The 22,457-nt window shown below is 38.9% G+C and overlaps 1 protein-coding gene across 3 annotated transcripts in view; it reads right to left on the minus strand.

Moving 5' to 3' along the window:
* The window catches only part of ank2b (ankyrin 2b, neuronal), a 170,666-nt gene that overhangs the window by 68,782 nt on the left and 79,427 nt on the right, over window positions 1-22,457 (minus strand). For all 3 annotated transcript variants that reach the window (XM_047385947.1, XM_047385949.1, XM_047385948.1), the window contains exons 4-11: window positions 19,429-19,527; window positions 19,162-19,260; window positions 18,852-19,037; window positions 13,818-13,841; window positions 9,847-9,855; window positions 8,186-8,284; window positions 4,054-4,152; window positions 3,482-3,580 (exon numbers count right to left, since the gene is read on the minus strand). In XM_047385947.1, the coding sequence (XP_047241903.1) occupies window positions 3,482-3,580; window positions 4,054-4,152; window positions 8,186-8,284; window positions 9,847-9,855; window positions 13,818-13,841; window positions 18,852-19,037; window positions 19,162-19,260; window positions 19,429-19,527 (714 nt within the window). The remainder of the gene's footprint in view (window positions 1-3,481; window positions 3,581-4,053; window positions 4,153-8,185; window positions 8,285-9,846; window positions 9,856-13,817; window positions 13,842-18,851; window positions 19,038-19,161; window positions 19,261-19,428; window positions 19,528-22,457) is intronic.

The following is a 22,457-nucleotide window of genomic DNA, read 5'->3' on the forward strand; positions in this document are numbered from 1 at the left end:
CATCTGTTAAAAATCAAACCAGAAACGGCTGCACCCTCCCTGCAAACTCTTCTTCACCTGTCTGTTATTCTGCGCTTTGCTCTGGATGACTGACTCCTGGAACTGGAAGCCTCAGTTTCTGCTGTTTGCTGCTAGCTTTCATACACTCTGCTTGCTTCTTCCGCCTTTCATTCTTCTTCTGTTCAAAGATTCATACTTACGAATTCAAACTTTTGACAGTTAAAGCTGCAGTAAGGAGTTCTGAGAAAACCATAGACATAGCCTGAAAATTTGAACAAGCACACATTAGGGGTCCTCCCCCCTTGCTCTCTGCTGTGCTACAACAAAAAAGGGTAAAAAGAAGAAGGCTAAAGGGGGTCCTCTACTTTTTGTTTTCTGAGCAGGTGCCACTTGAGAAATTGGCAGTTTTCTGGTAAAGTTAGTTTTTTTCTCCACCATTTGCAAAGCTGCAGCCCACCAGCAATCTTGAGCTTGGGCAACGGTACGCGCTCTAAGGGGGAGGTGCGTGAGCAATGCTTATATGAACATGACTCACACTGCTAAGATATTCCTCCTGGTACTGATTGGTTGTTTCTGATCGGGAATGGTGTATTCCTGCAAATGGCAGTAGGACCACTGGGAGGAGCAGGAGGAGCTTGATTTTTTCACAGATAATCTGTCTCATATTGTATTGTCAGGACATAGTGACAGTTTTAACAAATATGAAAAAAAAATATTTTTACAAAAGTTACCTACTGCAGCTTTAAGTTCCAAACTATTCATACCCCAGGAAAACTTAACACATATTTATGTCCCATTCTCAAATACCTGGAGTTCACCAAAGATACATCATCAAAATATCAGTGGAAACATGTAAAAAGCTACCCAGCAAATACAGGTCCTTCTCAAAAAATTAGCATATTGTGATAAAGTTCATTATTTTCCATAATGTCATGATGAAAATTTTACATTCATATATTTTAGATTCATTGCACACTAACTGAAATATTTCAGGTCTTTTATTGTCTTAATACGGATGATTTTGGCATACAGCTCATGAAAACCCAAAATTCCTATCTCACAAAATTAGCATATTTCATCCAACCAATAAAAGAAAAGTGTTTTTAATACAAAAAACGTCAACCTTCAAATAATCATGTACAGTTATGCACTCAATACTTGGTCGGGAATCCTTTTGCAGAAATGACTGCTTCAATGCGGCGTGGCATGGAGGCAATCAGCCTGTGGCACTGCTGAGGTCTTATGGAGGCCCAGGATGCTTCGATAGCGGCCTTTAGCTCATCCAGAGTGTTGGGTCTTGAGTCTCTCAACGTTCTCTTCACAATATCCCACAGATTCTCTATGGGGTTCAGGTCAGGAGAGTTGGCAGGCCAATTGAGCACAGTGATACCATGGTCAGTAAACCATTTACCAGTGGTTTTGACACTGTGAGCAGGTGCCAGGTCGTGCTGAAAAATGAAATCTTCATCTCCATAAAGCTTTTCAGCAGATGGAAACATGAAGTGCTCCAAAATCTCCTGATAGCTAGCTGCATTGACCCTGCTCTTGATAAAACACAGTGGACCAACACCAGCAGCTGACACGGCACCCCAGACCATCACTGACTGTGGGTACTTGACACTGGACTTCTGGCATTTTGGCATTTCCTTCTCCCCAGTCTTCCTCCAGATTCTGGCACCTTGATTTCCGAATGACATGCAGAATTTGCTTTCATCCGAAAAAAGTACTTTGGACCACTGAGCAACAGTCCAGTGCTGCTTCTCTGTAGCCCAGGTCAGGCGCTTCTGCCGCTGTTTCTGGTTCAAAAGTGGCTTGACCTGGGGAATGTGACACCTGTAGCCCATTTCCTGCACACACCTGTGCACGGTGGCTCTGGATGTTTCTACTCCAGACTCAGTCCACTGCTTCCGCAGGTCCCCCAAGGTCTGGAATCGGCCCTTCTCCACAATCTTCCTCAGGGTCCGGTCACCTCTTCTCGTTGTGCAGCGTTTTCTGCCACACTTTTTCCTTCCCACAGACTTCCCACTGAGGTGCCTTGATACAGCACTCTGGGAACAGTCTATTCGTTCAGAAATTTCTTTCTGAGTCTTACCCTCTTGCTTGAGGGTGTCAATAGTGGCCTTCTGGACAGCAGTCAGGTCGGCAGTCTTACCCATGATTGGGGTTTTGAGTGATGAACCAGGCTGGGAGTTTTAAAGGCCTCAGGAATCTTTTGCAGGTGTTTAGAGTTAACTCGTTGATTCAGATGATTAGGTTCATAGCTCGTTTAGAGACCCTTTTAATGATATGCTAATTTTGTGAGATAGGAATTTTGGGTTTTCATGAGCTGTATGCCAAAATCATCCGTATTAAGACAATAAAAGACCTGAAATATTTCAGTTAGTGTGCAATGAATCTAAAATATATGAATGTTAAATTTTCATCATGATATTTTGGAAAATAATTAACTTTATTACAATATGCTAATATTTTGAGAAGGACCTGTATAAGAAGGGTTTGACTGATGTAATGTCAATAAAGAGTTTTCCATTTATTCTTGAGAAGCGTATAAATCATTTCTGACATGCCATTTTTTGCAATGCAAATAAAAAAAAACAGAACACCGAATTGTGTTTTTTTTTTTTCAACACTGATAATCATTTTAGATTTTTTTATTATCCTTTGACAGATGCCTCTCATTTCCATTAGGAAACAGACTTCCTGATTGAATTTAAATCTTTTAAATGTTATAATAAATGTAATATCCTCAGTAAGAAAAGCAGATATTGGCTGTCCTGAAAGTCACAAGAAGCCACTAAGTTATGTTATTATCCCAGGTCCCAAGCCTGATTTTTACAACGTTTCAATCACAGCATCTAGTTTTTATTGTAGAATGCTGAAAGACTTAATGCAGAAGATGAAATAAAACACGGCATCATTAAAAAGCACATTTTTCATAGAATTTTAAATCCAGCATAATGTTATTGTCAAATGCTAATTTTCATATGGTCATTATCCAATGGTATAATATGAGTGTTTTTGGTGTTTTTGTGAGTTTTTTTGCCTGTGTGATCGAGTTTGTTTTACAAAGTTTTACGACCTGTAAGAAATGTAAGAAAGATATTTGTAATACCAACATTTTCTAATTAAATTTAAACTTCCTGTTTACCCAAATCAAGCTTTTTGTGAAAAAGGTCTTTAAATATTTGTTTATCCATATCCAAAACCAGTAACAGTTGTTTTGGGACAATCCTTTTTCTCGGCTTAACCCTGCTTTGCCATGGTTAGGGTTTTCTTCTTTTGAACTTTACTGCTGTTATTGTTGACATTATTGCCACCTGGTATGCGGGGACATAAAGATTCCAGCATTGTTGATGCCTTTTATCATTTTATGACTGAAACACACAGACCACAATAATGCAGATTTTATTTGGAGAGTTTTGGATGGATATTTGATAATGTGTGATTACAACCGACCACAAAGATAAGAATAAAGACCCACCTTGGTCCTGGCCAGTAAAGGGGCTCCTCTTTCCAGCAGCAGCTCCACAGCTGTCTCATGTCCACTCCGCGCTGCACAATGAAGGGGTGTCAGACCATCCTACAAAACCCATTGGACAGAAATGTCTTACTGTTGGCAAGCTTTATGTCTTGACACTAATGTGGCAGAATGTCAATCAACTCAGCTCAGTTATGTATGATGACCTACCCTACAAAGACCTTAACAGCTGTTATAACACTGTCAGGTGGTTCTGTTCAGATGCTGCCAATCCAATAAGAGCTAATAACATGATGGTCCAGCTATCTGGCATCCAATCAAACAACATAATCCACTGCTGTCTAGCTAAACTGGAAAAAACAAATGTTCTTCACATCTGCTGTAAATACTGAACATTAATATCACGCTTTGTTTACTGCCAACAAATGTTTTCTGCATTTCCTGAAAAGCTGAGAGAAGAAATGGACCCGGGAAGCTGGGAACAGTAAGGAGATGCTCATCTAAAGAGCTCTATGACTGATAATAGAATCAGGAAAGAAACAACTTCGTCTCTGTTCTGTCTCTGTGGTACTAACCCGTGTTTTAGCATCAATCTGAGAGCCTCGATCCAGTAACAGGCGAACCATGTTGGTGTTGCCACGCTTAGACGCCACGTGTAAGGGAGTTATTCCATTCTGCAGAAGAGACAAAAGACAAATAAAAAAAAAAATAGAGCTCTAATAACAATTTAAATGCTGCAAAACAAATCTCTATAAAAATTATATCAAGAATTGATGCATGGTTCCAAACATTTGCTGCTGTGTTTTATTCTAACAGAGTGTGTATCAGTGCAGCTATAAATTACAAGGTTGGAGCACAATTAAATGCTTCAATGTTGGACTACTTTGTCATTTAGGAGCAGAGGAGGCGTCAACAACCTTTCCTTCTCTAATAGTTGCTAATAAAAATAAACTGGCCAATTGGTTGATCCTTTCAATAATTCATTAAATACAAAGCAGCACATTTTGAAAAAGACTTCAGGAAACAAAGCAACCATATAGTGAAATCCGTTACATTTTATGTTGTTTGCTTTCAAACTTAATAAGTCAAATCCAAACCTTTGCCAAAGACTTTCATACACACATAAATATAAAGGCGAAGCCGGTTCTTTATTTTCCTGATCAAACTGGAACCTCTCAAAATTAGATACCATGATGAGATAACCGGACCTATCTGGAGTCAGCAATGACATCTTGACCACCAAAGTTGATAAACTTCCTGCAGAACATCTGCCTAATTCTTATGAGAATCAACTCATATCTATAAAAAATAAGTATTTTATTCAAACTTAATGTTGTCAAAACTCTGTAAACAACCAATCCTCCTTTTGCAAGCTAAAAAGGTGACAAATACAATAAATGATTGTGCATAACACAATCCACTGATCCTTGAGGGATTGCACAGATATTCTTCTGAGATAAGGCTTTTCCAACAAACCGATTCCTTTTCTTAAGCAGGGCTGGTTCTTAACAGGTTCTGTAAAAGAACCTGCAAACAGATGTTCTAATATCACCATCTTAGTTTATTGAAACAGTTTTAAACAAGCAGTGATTGTGAATGATTCAGTTCTGATCAGGTGATCTTTCATACACACCAGCAGTTGGTAAACAGGAGTTGAACAGCATTTAGATTTAGTAACACCTTCTGGTGAAACCAAAAGACCAACAGTGTTAAAGGACTGAGTCTGAAATAACGTTTATGGATTCAGAGGAATATAATCAGCTGTTAGCAGCACATTGACATACTTAAACTCTGTGAAGGGTCATCATGTGTTGGGCTTTGTTTTTATTACGTTGTGTAGTTAAATTCTTGCACTCAGGATTGTGTTTAGCTTCTGGGTTTCTTATTGGTAGTTTCCTGTTTTGTTTTGGAAAGTCTGACCCTTTCAGTTCTATGTTCTTTTCACTTCCTGTTTTCTTCTGGTTTCCGACTCACCCAGTCTCCTGTTGGTTGGAACTCTTCCTCAAATATTACAAAAATAATTTTAGCTACAATAATAAGAAAATAAAAGGCAGAGTTATGTATCCTATTTGAAAAAGTCTATAATAGTCATTTTCTTTCAAATACTGGACTCTTCAACTGGAGTTGTGCCATCAACCGCTCCATAGTGTAGACTTGTCTAATTTTCTGTATCCATTGTGCAATTATTGAGTCAGGCTTCAATCAACGGATTGTTATCATTTCACTTGCAATCAATAACAGAAGATGAAGTACAGTTTTTTGATCCTCGGAGAACTTGTACGGGAAGATATCTGATGAAAATAGGCGAGGGTCCAGAGTGAGGTAAACTTTCAGGAGGTTTTCCAAAGGTGCTTGATGTCCTTCCAAAGGTTCTGTATGGTGGGACAGTCCTAGAAGATGTGAGCTTGGTCACCCACCCTTCCACAGTCTCTCCAGCACTTATTGTTCACAGTGCCTCCAAAAATGAAAGATTTTAACAGATTCTGAAACATTTTAGTCTTCTAGTCAAACTCCTTCCAAACTTGACTCCCCACTCCTCTGACAACTAGAGCATACATTTTCCCAAACATCATCATCCAAGATGCAATAGCTTCTCTTATTCTAATGTAAATACAACATTTTATTCTAGCTGAAGCGTGGTCTTTCTACAGTTTTTATACTTTAAATTTGACTGATTGAAAGCAGAGCTGAACTCCAGTGTTTTTAACATGACCCTCCTCCATGGGCCAACCCGTAGCTCCTGACACAAGCAGTTCTTTCCTCTGGTTCAGCTGCTGGGATAGTTCTGGTCCAAAAAGACATGAGGCCTTTTAAAAGAGTGACAATTCATCATTTAGGGGACATTCGCTGTTGGACAATGTCTCCCACCCCATGCATGAAGCTGCTGCAGAACTGCAGTTTTGTTTGCTATTTTTAATAACTGTACACTATTTATTTCGTATGTTGTAAATGGTCCCTTACTGGTACTCATATTCTTTATCTTTGTGTTCATCTGCATGCTTTAATTTGCCTTTCACTTTGCTGCTGATACACGTAAATTTAGCAGAACCAAGCAGAAGGAGCTGATCGTCGTAAGGAACTGATTATCTGTTCCCAGACAAACGTTCCCTTGTCTTCCCGGTTCAATCCTTACCCAGATGTATTTGTTAAAAGAACAAGCTACACACGCGGAAGACATCTGGCATACACACGTGTTTCTACATGTACGGGCCCGTTGGCGACACCTAGGAAGGATGCTGTGAAACCACTGATGATGTGAAAACATTTATTGTATACATCAGAGACAAATAATAAACAATTAATTTATCCACATGTTAGCAATTAACATTGTTATTATTAATATTATACTTCAAGGGGGATCCTAACAGAACAGAGCTCAGAGCTTCTGTTGGTTCTGGCTCGGTGAGTGGCCGTGTGCACTCCCCCAGCTGCTGGACCAAGCTGTGGTTCCTAACTAGAACTGTCCAGGATGAAATCATCCATATGTCAGTCATGTTTATCAGATTCCTAAAGAATGCCTCTGAACAGGCCAATTCATTCACAGCAATGAACAGCATGGCTTGGAACTGATAACAAGCTGGCTCTGTGTTATAACTAAACAATGAATTAAATTAAACAGAGTTGAACTTAATGGAACCAAATAATATAAAACATTATTATCAAATAGTGGTATATTAAAACTAATTTAAAATAAACCTCACTAACCTGATGTGAACTTATAAAAAATAAACTGAATGAAAGTGAACTATATTGAACTGAACTGCTTTGAACAAAAGTTAAAATGAACATTGAGTCACTGACTACAGCAGTACTGAGCATGCATATGACAGCGAAAAGGAAAACTCCCCTTTAACAGGAAAATCTCCTCCAGCAGAACCAGAACCAGGCTCAATGTGATCTGGCCTACTGACTGGGGATATATATACATACAGTATATATAATGTATATCTACTATATTGAGCCTGAAAATGTATATGACTCAATTGGATTAGTATGGTTTTATAATACCTTTCTATGTAATTTGATAAGAATTGGACCATGTGTCTTCTAAGATCCGCTGAGATAACATTTTTTGCTATGTACACAACAGTCAAAAGTTTTAGAAACACTTTCTCGTTTTCCAGGTTTCCTTTGTGTTTATGACTATTTCCATTGTTTATAGATTTTTACTGAAGGCATCAAAACTGTGAATGAAAAGAACTTTAAATATGTTTTATATTTTAGATTCCTTAAAGCAGCCGCCCTTTGCTGTAATAACTGAAATATTAAACTTTGACCGTCTCTCAATGAACCTCTAGGAAGTTCTTTCAAGACTCTTTGGAAAACCATTCCAGGTGACCACCTCATGAAACTCATGGAGAGAACACTGAGACCACAGAGGTAATCAGAGCAAAGGGTAGCTTTTTGGAAGAATCTAAAATAAAAAAAATGTTTAGAGTTATTTCATAGTTTTTGTTTGCTTTATAATTCCATGTGTATTCATTCGTTTTTTGTTGCCTTTGGTGAGAATCTACAATGTAAATGGTCATGAAAATAAAGAGACTCATTATGTGAGAAAGTCTATCTGAAACGTTTGACCGGTGTATATAAACTAAACAGAACTGAGCAAAATTAACCTCACTTATAAGGTTCAGTCCTCTTTGTATATAATTACAGTGTTCTTAGCTAACTTTTATTGACTTAAAACTTTGCAGTGTATCATCTCACCCTGGCTGTGAAATCCACGGCCGCCCCACGATTGAGCAGGAGAGTGGCCACATTGACATTTCCATAGTGGGCAGCGATATGCAGCGGGGTAAATCCACTCTGGGACACAGACATGAAAAATAGAGAAAGACAGAAAGGAGAAGAAAGGTAAGCATCAGATCAGCCAAAATGTCCTGCAATGTTGACCCTGAGCAGCTTTTGGCTTCCCAGCATGCAGTGGTCACTTCAAGCATCAGTTGTGAAGAGAAAGTAAACTGGATAACATGGAATAGAAAGTGAAAAAAATATGCAAGTCATACTTTGTAGCACCCACAAAATTTAGAAAGACAAACATCCCTTTTCATGCAAGTTGAGTACAAATACATCTTCAAAAATTAGGCTATCATGAAAATGTTCAATATTTTTTGTCTCTCATTTTAGAAAGTGAAACTCATATTATATAGATTCATTACACATACAGTGAAATATTTCAAGCTTTCTTGTATTTTTTAAGATTATGAATTACTGATAATTAAAACCCAGAATTCAGTGTCTTAGAAAACTAGAATATTACATAAGATCAATAAAAACTAATACTTTAAACAGAAATGTCAGGCTTCTGAATAACATGTTAATGTTTATGCACATAATAAGTGGTTGGGGCTCCTTTTACATGAATATCTGCATAAATGCAGCCTGGCATGGAGGAGATCAGCTTGTGGTTCTGCTGAAGTGTAATATAAATCCAAGTTGCTTTGATATCAGCTTTCAGGTCAGGTCTGGTGTCTCTCATCTTCCTCTTACAATACTCCACAGGTTCCTCTATGGGTTCAGGTACGTTGATTGGCCAGTTTCTTTAATGGATTTTGGTTTACAATCCACTCAAGGTTGCATTTATCCCTGTAGCTGGTGCACTTTTTCCGACCACCCTTTTTCCCTCCACTCAACTTTCTATGAAAATGCTTGAATACAGCACTCTGTGAACAAGCAGCTTCTTACAATTACATTTTGTGGCTTATCCTCATTATAGAGGGTGTCAGTGACTGTCTTCTGGATATCTGTTTAGTAAGCAGTCTTCCCCATGATTGTGTAGCATACTGACCCAGACTGAGAGACCATTTAGAGGCTCAGGACCTTTGCAGGTGCTTTGAGTTAATTAGCTGATTAGGGTATGACACCATGACTTTTCATATTTAACTTTTTCATAACATATTAAAATTTTCTAAAGCTCTATATTTTGGTTTGCATTATCTGCAAGCCACAAGCATCAAACTTACTAGAAATACAGGCTGGAAATATTTCACTATATGTGTAATGAATCATGACTTTCACTCTCTAAAACGAGGGACAAAAAATATTAAACTTTTTAACGATACTCTAATTTGTTAAGAGGTATCTGTATTATAGAAATTAACACCGCCTCCTTCAAAAAATAAATATGTACATGAAAACAAACACTAACATTGAAATGATCATGGACAAAAACTTTATTCAGTCAAAATTAAAATCAGCTAATAACAAAACTCAATATGTAGCACAAAGCAAGTATTATGGTTCTCATTAACACCAGTGCACTACGTTGACAGTACATCATAGAGTCATTAGAGCTAGCAATGAGAAATATATGGGGTAAGTTAGAGATTGCAGAGCAGGTTTGAGGAGTTGTGAAATTCTTGCCTTACCTTGCCATTCTGTAAGTGTTGGTCCGATTTAATGTGAAAAAGTTGTTTACAAGAATGTGAAGAATACAGTGACTAACAAGATGGTTTCAAACATTACACAGTCATAAGCTCAGAATGGTGCAAAACAAAGGACTGTGGATGCATCATGCTCCTCAGCGCAATGCTAGTGGGCAAAATAAATAGATGCAGTTTTAGCCAAGAATTTACATGCACTGCACAAAAAGACATTAGATCACACCAAACCTTTCCTGTTTTAAGTCAGTTAGGTTAGAGATTTTTATATTCTTTAAAGTCAGAAGTGTAAATACAATAAGGTTACTATGCCTTTGGCTAAGCCCGGTAGATGATTTCATGGTTTCTTTTAGCTTTAGATAAGTTCATTTACAACATTTGACTCCAGTGGAGACACAGGTATTTAAGATCACAAGTCAAACACACTGATTCCTTCTGTGACATCATGGAAATCAGCAAAGATCTCAGGAAGAAAGTTGTGGACCTGCACAAGTCTGGTTCATCCTTGGGTCCAATTTCCAGAAACCTTAAGAACGCTCTACACTCATCTGTTCAAACAATTGTATGAAAGAATAAACAGAATGGTAATCCTAAATGACCTAAAACAGGAAAGGTTTGGTCTCAGAAAAAATGGTGGTGTGTCCTTGTACAGTGTATGTAAACATCTGGTTTCAACTGTAAATCTGTTATACACATTAAGTGTCACAAGCTTCCTATTATGAATTGACATCATTCAGAACAGAATATCAGCCAATGTTATTTGCTAATTGTCTACAACAAGCATGCATTTAAAAAGGTCCAATTAGTATTTATTAAAGAGAATGACCAGGGCTGCCAATGTAAAATAATAAGACCTTTCATATATATTGATTTTACTGATTATTTAATTTAGTTTTCAGCAAGCAATAAAATGCATGGAGTGACTTTAAAAGGCAATCATCGCAAAAACAAACTTGACTCAGCGATGCTTACACAGGATTTAAGAGGGTGATGGATGCACCTAGCCAACTGATCAGCATGTGTGACCATCTCTATAAAAGCAAGAGTTCTGACAGGTACTGGTCTGTGGCATACAGCTATTTGGAGGAGTAGAGACATCAGCGAAATCCTAAGAAAAGCAATGTTGCTGTCCATCAATCTGGTAAAGAGAAAAAGGCAATTTCTAGTTTTCAGTGCTGAGAGAAATTACAAAGAACCAAAGGGCTACGTCTCAGATTGTGGAGGCATGTTTTGGCATGTTAAATGTTAAAATTAATGACAGTACAGTCGGAAAAAGACGGAACAAGTATGAAACCAAAGGAGTACTGAACTTTGTAGGGTTCGGGCAGTACTCATCCTGTTCCTTCTCACACAAAGAAGCAGATACCGGACTCTATTCTTAGCAGAATAGAGTCTGAAGTAGTACAAAAAAACCTCAGCAGGGGTAAGCAACACACACATAAGTAAAGATTTAGTAAAGGTACAGTGGAATCTTGAGGGTGCGAATGTAAGTCTGAGTGTGTTTGAAAGAATTAGACTGTCAACACTGATAGAAGCGCCATTGTCCTTGAGAAGAGAGGTGGAAGTTTTATCAATCGGCCACATAGTCCTATTAGCACACAGCTGGTAGGGGAGTGCTGGGGGAGAGTGTCGTGTTTATATAACATCCAGGAGATATTTTGTCGATAGCCAGTTAGTAAAAGTTGCCAAGGCCATATTGGGGCGCCAGATTTAGAAAAACAATAAATGTTGTGGTTCAGGCAGTTGTTAATTTCCAACTACCTTAAGAGTTTTAGTGGTATGTCTCAATTGTGAATCCAAATAGCCAAATTTCTGGTACTTTCTGCAGATCTCAAGCGTACAACTTCTCCAAGATTATATCCTTTAACCTCTGAGTCCAACCGCTGCCAGGCTGCGATTCTGTTCAAGAATTGCGTCCAGCTTGTGATTCTGCTCTCTTAACATTTCAGTCTGAGTGTTGATCGCTCTACAGACTCCATGCAACATTGCTGGCAGCTTTGGAATGCTTTGAACAGCCGCCCACATTTTGCGAATCACTCGATAAGCCAGGTAACAACCAACTCCAAAAAGCAGAAATCCTGTTATCAAAAGTCCAAATATGTACACATCTTCTACGTCCTTGACTGACATTGTAGTCAGGCACACAATCGTCCACTGCTACCAAGAATCCATCATTGTGTATCCAGAGAAGAACGTCCCGTCTGGACAAGAGGGTTCTCCTTCACCCCCGTCTTCCCGTTGAAAAAATTTGATCAATTACGTTGAGAGTCCAGATGACCAAATCCATAATTTACAAGTTTGGAGGATATGCAAAGCGAGGCTCTGAGAAAAATACAGACAAAAAGCAGAAGCAGGGACCAGCAGGGAGGGAGGAAGAGAAAACGTGTGTGTCTTCCACCGAGAGCTAGAATAAAGAAAAATTACCCTTTTATCTCTACAAGAGTAACTGCCTGTCTCCTGGAATCTACTGCATGATCTTCAGACTGTGCTTTGGAGACCCAGCAAACCCTCAGGCAATGGGTGGTATTGATGTGACATCCTAGTAGAATTAGACTACCTGTGCAACCTCTTTAGGGTCTAGGTGTCATCTCAAGCTATGAGTACTGACCCTGGTCAAAGGCAAAACTACTGAAAAGCAGCCAAAGAAATTAGGAGGGTAAGAATGTCTGTGGCCTCCACCGGCAAAACCATCCCTGTTTTTGTGGTCGTCTCATTGTTGCCCCTTTAGTTAACCTGTTGTTTAATTTCAACACCAAAACAGCTGACACTGATTAATAAATCCCTCTACTACTGAATTGACCAGATCAATATAAATTTACCTTACCTAATATCATAGTTGTACTCAGATTAAAAAGTGTTCCGTTAATGTTTTGAGCAGTGTATTTTAGCTTTTTGTTAATAGGTTATTCCATTTTGGAAAGAACTTGTTTTTGTGTATTCTGTACATGTGCAGTGCTTTGCCATTTCAGAATGCCAGTGTGTAAATTTACTCCTCCATCTATTGCAAAGTGACTTATGAGCCATCTAGGACCTCACATTGTGTGAGCAGTGACCTCTATAGACAAAATGTTGTCGTTAGTTAAGTATCACTGTGTGGAAGTTAAAGAAGCGAAGTGTAGTTCTGAGTTATTTGCATCCCTCAGACGACTAAAAGGAAACCAACCTTTTAAAAGCTCTGCTCTGTGTGGAAGAATAACAGAAATAGCAACAAGCATCACTGGGTCATCGAAACTAATGTTTAGTGATCAGTACATTTCAAGCTACATTCTTTTGATCTTTCCTTTTTTCTGAGTTTTCTAAAAAAAATTCTTCTGGCAGCATACAAGCAAATATATTTTTCTCCAATCTCAGTAAGAAAATCAAATAATTTGAATGTAAAATATTTTGTTTTTATTTTGGCAGCCTCGGTCATTCATTAATGGACTTGTTTTTATTATATCAGTCATGAGTTTATACATTACTACTTTAAATCTTCAGGAACTAGTTCATAGTGCAACAAGAAAGATCATGCAACACCAACAGAAATAGACCATAAGACTAATAGAGCTTTCCCAGGACAGCATCAGCACAATATGCATCAACTTAAAACCTCACATAAGGAAAGTGCATTCATGTCAAATCAATATGCTATTTAGAGATGTTGATGATATTTATAAATGCACCGAGGATTACAGATGAAAAGGGAATACACATAATAAAGAGTCTGTGACATAAATGCAAAATAATGAAACTTGTAGGCTGTGCAGAGAACATGCGCTTAGGCATTCCTGTCAGCCATAAATGGTGGCATCTGAGCAAACAGTACCAAACCAACTGAAATGGAGAAGGTATAAAATGAACAAAATGATTGTTGATTTTCAAGACAGGGTACGGTAGTGGTGAAAGGATAAGGTGGTGAACAGAAACCAAAGAGAGATAATAAAGAAACATCTGTGTGAATTAAAGAGGAATGTGTATACCTCAGTAGTCCTATTGACCATCATCTGTTGCAGAGAGAATGAGGGAGGGAAAGACCAGTTCAGTTAGGTTTGTTTGACACATAACTCCATTATACTCCATGCACAGCAGAGGAAGCCGCGCAGCCATACACTAAACTGGGCAGTGACATGGCTAGAGTGGCTCATCCTGTTTCCTTCTCAGTGTAGCTGATGTCAGAATAAAACTGGTGTGAGATCCATCCTGATATCTGTCTTTGCAAATAGTTGATATTCAAAATTTTATTCAAAATGTCACAAATTTATCTGGCCTACAGAAATTAAAGTGGAAAAATATTACACCATATTGCTAAAAATAGTTGACATAACAATACAGTTCAAATTTACACATTGCTTTCCTGCATCTTTCAGTTAACTTTCCAAGAACTTACAGGGTCCCTTCAAGGACCAGGGCAGTCCAGCTCAAATAACTGTTCACTAAATTGGTTAGCTGCTATCTCCTACTAATAAGTTTAAATATGGGTAACAATTTTGTTATGTTGCAGCCCAGTTTCAGAAACCATTCTGAAAGTACATCACTTTACATTTTGCACCCTGGTTCCAAAATATAACGTATAGGTACCAGGACAGTCAACAGTAAGTTCCTTTAAAGTACTGTACAAACTCTGGAAAATATCTTGTAGGTTTGGGGAAAATAATGTGTAAGTTGGGAAAGTACTCTATCAACCCCTAAAATACTCTAAAAAGTTCCAGAGAGTATCCTGTAGGTTCAGGAAGATAACATACAAGGTGTGCGAAAGTACTCCTATTGTTTCAATGAAGCACCCAGTAAGTTTCAGGAAGGTAATCTATGTTCTAGGAAAGTAAATTCACAAATGTAGCCTAAATAAACTGTACTTGGTAAGGTCTGGAAAATAAGCAGGAAGTTTTAGTAGCCGCTTTCCGATATATTAATATACACGTGATGACGTGATGCAGAGAGGTATCTGCTATTAGTGCTGAGTTGCATGCTTGCTGACAGGTTTGCTAGGCCTGGGACAGCACAGTCTTTCGGGTCCATAAGCTCTAGCAGATGCATAACTATATCCTATTTTTACAGCATGGAAATAATATCAACAGTCAGAAAGATGGAAATAAGCTCTGTTCTAGCCACGTCACTTAAAGCTACAAACTATCTCAGATTCAATTCTTGTTTCAGATTCAAGCCCCACCAACACCGGGTTATCTTTCTAACCCCTCCCATCCCTAGCTGATGGTCAAAAAACCTTATTAGATAACTTTTATCCCCAGCTGTTTGCATGCAGCCATAGATATGACCACCATACAACCTGGAGACAGTGGCACACTCCATGCACTGGACATTGCTACACTTAGACATCGGCGCAGCAAGGAAGGGGGTGATGAGGGGAAGTGTGCGAAAAGGAGCATTTAAAGAGAGAAAAGGGAAAAGAAGGAGAGACCTGGTTAGTGGCAGGACCAGGAGTGACGTGGCAGGCATTGCGACACTGAATGACAGACACAGAGAGAGCGATGCATAGAGACTGATGGAAAAACAGACACAGATTTGTACCAAGAAGTACATCACAACAAGTTAATGGTGCTGGCATAAACTAAATATAGAAACTTTGGTGGTACTGTTAAAATATGCTGTGATTAGTATCTGGATATCATGATAGCATAAAAAAAAAAATCCTGTATCTGATTTAACACTTCTAGTCATTCAGAAAGAAAATGTATCAATCCTGATTCTTTGAAAATTCCCCACAGTTGATCTGTGCTGCACTAATCTGGTTCAGGTTGTCAAAACAAGAATATGTATGCAAAGGTCGCTAAAATGACGGAATGAATGCAATTCAAACCCGTTGTAGCTGTAGGTAGAAATTGCCTGTTATATTGTCATTAATTTCATCCCTCTAAGAAACAAGAATCATTCGGATTAGAACTGAAACTCAGCCAAAAGGTCCTTGTCTTTCCTTTTAGTTGAGTTACAGCCATGTCGGTACTGACTCATGTGACAAAGACCTTATTTGCAGTTGATAGGTGTCAACAGAGCTGGTTGGAATCCAGTAGAAAAGATTACAAAAAGAGCAAAAGATCTTAACACAAGGCACAGGATAAATAGGCAGGCAGAACAAGAAGACTGTTTCCCAACAAAAAAAATATTGCAGTTGGTTCATTTGTGCAAGGTTGATGTTAAGATCTGAACTTAGCACAAATTTAGGGAAATGTTTCTATGGTCAATTGTTTTCTTTGTTGTGAGCTTCTTGGCAGTAAATATTATCCTGTTGGAAAGCCTGTTTATTGACTTAAATTGTGCCATATTTGTAAGGAAAATGCATTTGTGGTTTTAGCAACAGAGGTGAGCATGTGGAAGGCACCAATGAAAACGTGTGAAGCCCTCTCAGCCAATGCCAAATAGGTTTTGGTGGAGGCCATGTGATGGTGCGGGGCGGAACCCCACTCACTGGGAAAACAAGGCTTATCATTGGAGGTAATCTCAGTGCAGAGATATTGAGATGAGGTTCTGCACCCAGTGGTAATCCCATATCTCCAGCCTTAGAAACCAAATTTTATCCTCCAAGATGCCAACACTGTCCTCTCAGAGTGGTTTTTATTAGAGACCATCTCCAGAGTGTAGCAGTGAAAAAGATGGAACATCCTAATCTCAACAACTCTGAACACATACTGTATGTGGTCAGCTTCAACATGATGTTCATCCCAGAATGACCAAAACAAAACACATTGGCTAACGTGTGAGACCAAGCTGGTGGTCACCATGAAGAGGAGGTACCAGGTTGCTGAGGTGCTGTATGGTTCTCACACACACTACTGAAGCTCCTGTGTTGGGCCCAGCCATGGATGGTGAACAACATCTGAATTACACAAAGACACTGGTAAAAACAAAAAAAACATATTCTGAATCACAGAACTCACTGCATTAACCTTTTCTGGACAACTCCCTCAGAGAGAAGCATCACAGCGGGAATCCCTGTGATGTCATGGAGCCACTAACAAAACACTTCTCCCATTGCATTGGGGTCATGAGGGTCTGAAACCCACTGGCAGGACGATCTGACATTTGAGTAGCCCATGATAAAACGGCCATAGGTTAAGTTATGATATGCTGTATGTGGATCCAACGTTCATTTCTCGAGAGTAATTAAGACAAGCACTCGCCCGCCACACAGCCCACCGCCTTCGGACCCCCTGTCTTCCTGTTCTTCAGAACAGTTCATGCAACAGGTTGTGTCTGGGCAGAAAATATTAGTGTGGCATAAAACAATTTAAAGATTTTTTATTTCGTTGTACTTTGCTTGTTTTTGGTGTTAAACTATTTCAGTGCTAATTTACTGCCAACAAAGAAACAATCAATCAAAAACAAATTTCTTACTTTGCGTGTAAAATGAATGTTTATGTATAAAACCGATTATGTCTTGTGAGTCTAACTTCAGCCTAACCAAAACCATGATTGTCTCTTAATCCAAACTCTGATGTTTCTTTAACATAAGTAGTTTCCTTAAGTGTTCCTTAAGTTTAGTTCCCTTCCTTAACTACTTTATAGGTTTAAGTCTTTAACTTTTTTTGGTAAGACGCGTTAAAGTCAGGATCTATGCGTGTTGTGCATGCCTCCATGTGTAAAATGTAAGGACTAATATGTTGTGGAGGGTAAAGTTGCTGTTGCATCTCTGAACCACCAAAGGGTTTGTCACAGAGTCCAGTTTGTGAGTAGGTGTGAAGTAGGGAGGTTGTCAGCATTATAACCCCCGTTGCACTCTATGATGTGAAGTGCAGTTAATTCTTTAAAGCTGTGCAGGTCAGTAACTGAAAATTGCTTTTGTTTCACTTGGTTTTGATGCAGGTTTTTGGTAGTTATCCCTTTTTTTTATAATTAATTTAGAATTGCATGCAGCTAGATCTATCAAACTTGTTGGTTCATGTTTTCAAAATGCTGAATGATTCATCCATGGTATGGATGAACAGCAAATCAAGGCTCAAAGCACACACTGACCAAGAAAAGAACCAGCTAAGGGGGTAGAGTTGTGGACGCCAAGATGTGTCAAAGACGGTTTTGTTTTGCAGTCATATTAACTGTCTTGTGAAAATATATTTTCAAGACGAGATGCTTTTGGATTTGTCAGATAAGTAATAAAGTGAGAGTTTTGGGTTAAAGTAGAATGTAATGTTTTTTACCTTAATGAACCTGATTCTAAATAGTTCATCTTCAAGCACATGTAAATATTAAAGTAATTCCTTCAAGCGAAAAATATCACATTCACAAGAAAAGAACAGACAGACAAACTACAGCTTAATGCCTACAACTCTGTGGCTGTAAATGGACATGACCCAGACTCTGTTGATAATTATCACAGTGGGTACAAGTACTCTCATTACTGTGATCCTAAACAAAAACTGGTTAGACCTGGTAGAAATGTTGTATCCTGTTTTACACTTTCAACAAAACTATCAAGACCCCATAAAGCTAAGAGGGTCATCTCTGCGGGCTTAAATATCATCACTTGGGGTAGGAAGAAAACCACATGCATCATAATCACTATCATTGGGATCAACACAAGTCTTAGTTATTCTAGTGGATCATCATATACAGTTAGACTGTTTCTGGACTACTTATTAACCCTTTAGTATACCAAACGCTTGATTCTGAAGGCTTGTTTTAAAAACAACAGAATGATGAGAACGTTGATCATCAGTAAACATATCCAGATACTGACCACAGTTTGATGGCTCAAGGAAAATAGTTATTACTTATGTGTTTCAATGATTGTGGCGAACCTCTGCTGAGAGTGAGCTACAGCTGCTGACATTCAAAAGATACTCAGAATGGTTGAATGATTTCTGTACCTATTACCAGATCTAGAACCAAGGACAGTCTCAAACAGTAGCAACATATCAATATAATACCTCTACATATTTTACATAGCTTCTTGTACCCACAATATTACACTGGAGAAACATTGCCAAAAGCACCAAGCACCACAGGAGCTAGTGTACATCCACACATGCCAAGCATCACGCATCACAGAAAATGAAATACCATACCTTCGACTGGACATCGGCGTTGTGATCATTCTGAAGGAGCAGGGCGGCTGATTTTGTGTCATCCTTGCGGGCAGCAATGTGCAATGCAGGCAGGCGAACCTTGCCTTTGGTATCATTTTCCAGTAAGATGGAGACCACCTGGTTGTGTCCCTGCTGGAGGGCAATGGCCAGAGGGGTAAAACCATCCTAGAGGGAAGAAATTTGGTAAATATTCAGCATGCATCCAGGCTACATGGTTGGATGGAACATGGTTGACAAAATACCTACTAAGAATTATGCTGGTTTTAGCTTTTGGCAAAGGTGTACTCACTTCTGTTGCAATGCTCTGGTTGCCTCCATTTTCAAGCAGGTAGCGCACCACATCCATGTGATTCTCCTGGGCTGCCATGTACAGAGGAGTGAATCCATTCTGGAAAACCCCAAACCCAGAAGCCTACTGGTTATGAGGATGGTTTTAAACATCTACCTTATTTAGTCATGCAGAAACAATTAATGCATGTGGTCCCAATAAGTCCCCATGGACAGAGAGGAAGGCATTATTTTACACCTGCAGCAGGTAAGGATAGGTGGAATTCACCTGAGACTGTGAATTGATGTCAGCTCCACGTTTGGTCAGGATCTTCACAACTTCAGCCTGACCAGCCAGAGAGGATATGTGAAGGGCTGTGTTTCCTTTCTGGATGAACAAGGAACAGGTTAAGTTGAGAGGGATTTTCTTATGTTCTGTGCTGTTGTATTTCCATAAATTAATAAGAAACATATTAATAAGTACTGGTGGAGGCAACACAAGTAGGATGCAGAGGGGGCTTCCTCTTCCACACAGTTAGATACCATCTATCTAAAGTTCTATTCTTTAAATAAATGATTTATTTTAATAATAGCCAAAAGGCAAAACTGTAACCTCTTTAAGTATACTGACCCTACCTTAGTACTGGTACCCTACCTTAGTACTGGTAGACACTCAGTTTGCTGACTACTACTGGTGCTATGTAAAGAAGGATGATAAGATCTGGATGAAAGGCACCAAAATTCATAAGGTGCATACTCGTTATATTACATTTACCTAGTCCTGAAACTGTCAGAAATTTTCTGAATCAACCAACCCAGCCTTCCACTCATTCTTTCATCCATCTATAAATCCATGGTCTTCCACTCATCTATATTAAATGGGAATTACTGGTTCAGAAGGAAAATCCAGACATTCCTCTCCAAAGATCCTCCAGTTCGCTGTGTGGGATCCCAGAGCTTACTTCAGACAGTTGTATCCAGGATCTAGTTCTAGGATTTATTTATGAGATTCAAGACTAAGATGGTCCAGTAAATTAGGAGCTGTGCCTTGTGGCTTCTTTGATATAACAGACCTGAGTGCACTCTAATGCACCCATTCAATGTGTCCTTTTCCTGCCATCACTCAGTAACAAAACTCCAAGATACATAAACTCAACTTGAGCCTCACTACTGACCAAGAAAGAGCTGTCTAACTACTTCTGATTGAGAACCATGGCCTCTTACGAGCAGGCATCCCTTCTACAACTGTCTTTGCACATGACTGTGAAAAGCTTTAGTACACAGGTCATGAGATCATATCCATAAACATCCCACAGAAGATCAGAAACAACAAGAAGCTCTGGTAGAGTCAAACATGCACCCAAGACATTTTCAGATTTGTACAGATAATGCAGTCCAGCTTTTGCCTTGTTTAGAGGCACACAAAAACAATCACTAAGCCTGCCTTCTATCACCTGAAGATCATTTCCAGGATTAAAGGACTAATGTCCCAGAAGGATCCTGAAAAAACCTCATCCATGTGTTTATCTGTTTACTGCAGCAGTGTCTGCACAGATCTGCCTAAAAAGTCAGACAGCTGCAGGTGGTCCGGAACTCTGCTGCCCGCGTCCTCACTAAAACTGAGAAAGTGGAGCACATTACCCAGTTCTAAAGTCCTTACACGTGCTCCCTGTATCTCAGAGAACAGACTTTAAAATACTTCAGTTAGTTTATCAATCACTGAATGTCTTAGCAGCAAAGGTTTTTAGAGTTTTTCATTAAAGATTTATTGCTGTTGTATCAACCTTCCAGATCACTCATCTTCTGGTTCAAGTCTACTCCGCATCCCCAGAGTCAGAACCAAACATGGAGAAGAAGCTTTCAGTTCCTAAGCTCCACTAACTTGGAACAAATTTCCAAAAAACCGCAAAAATGCTGAAACCCTGAGTTCTTTTAAATCAAGGTTAAAAACCCATTTGTTTAAAGTGGCTTTTGATTGTTCTATTTAAACTAATAACTTAAACATAATTATTTCAGTCTGGAGTAATGTGTTTCTTTTTTTTCCCTTTATGCTTTCATCATGTAAAGCACTTTAAATTGTTGTGTTGCTGAAATGTGCTACACAAATAAACATGCCTTGCCTATATAGCTGTTAAAACTGATTATGGTCATAAGCTGCAGTATAACGGAAAGGGTTTAATTGAATATAGAAAAGATTACATGCACACAATAATCTTTAATTGCATTGTATATAAAGTATAAAAAGTATGCTTATATTCTTTAATCTGAAACATCCATTCATTTTCTATACCCACTTCCATACAGGGCCATCGGGGAGCTGGTGCCCATCTCCAGCAGTCCACCGCCTACCCTGGACAGGTCGCCAGTCCATTGCAGGGCAACACAGAGAAATACAGGACAAACAACCACGTACACACTCATTCACACCTAAGGGCAATTTAGAGAGACCAATTTACATAACAGTCATGCTCTTGGACTGTGAAAAGAGACTGGAGTACCTGGAGAGAACCCACACATGAACGGGGAGAACAAGCAGACTCCATGCTGAAAGACCTTCGGCCAGGAGTTGAACCCAGGACCTTATTGCCGCAAGGCAACAGTGTAACCAACTGTGCCACAGTGCAGCCCTTAATCAGTTTTAGCCAAAATGTATACTTATCTGTTTACATTAAGTGTATCTTTCACATTATTCAAAGCATTAGAAAAACATTCCTGCAGAGTCTGCTAACAGTCGCACTTTGTACCATTGCCAAGGATAGTTGTGACATGGCAAACCAGAAGCTACTCCTTCTCTTATTGCAGCTTTTCAGCATGATCAGTATTCTCTAAGTGGAGCCGACCCCCACAGCAGAGACCGTACTACACATATCACTTTCCTTTAACTCTCCAACTTTACTCTGTAGCTCAGTTTCAGGAGTAAAAACATGCAGACCTTGTTTTTCTCAATGAATGACATCAGTCATGAATGCAGAGGTAATGCAGAGGTGCATTAAATGAAAGAGGAGTTGGTTAAAATAGTGGTGGACTACATCTGTTTTTTAGTTTAGTTTAAAAAGAAGCTAGATAAAGATTGAAGTGTCTTGCTGGTGTCAGTTTTCAGCCTCTCAGAGGAAAGGTCAGTACTCACGGAGCTGTAGGTCAAGCTTGGCTAAAGAGCCGAGCTTAAACCTGCAAAAAGCTGGCAAAAATGTGTCTGTTGCTGTGATAGAACAGTGAATGAAAACAGGTAACTTATCTATAGAAACATGTTAGAACTAGAAATGTAAACCTGTATACTACCATTACAGCTGCTGTTAGATGTTTTGCATGGATATATTG

Source organism: Girardinichthys multiradiatus, chromosome 14 (assembly GCF_021462225.1).
Source record: "Girardinichthys multiradiatus isolate DD_20200921_A chromosome 14, DD_fGirMul_XY1, whole genome shotgun sequence".
Taxonomy (NCBI): Eukaryota; Metazoa; Chordata; class Actinopteri; order Cyprinodontiformes; family Goodeidae; genus Girardinichthys; species Girardinichthys multiradiatus.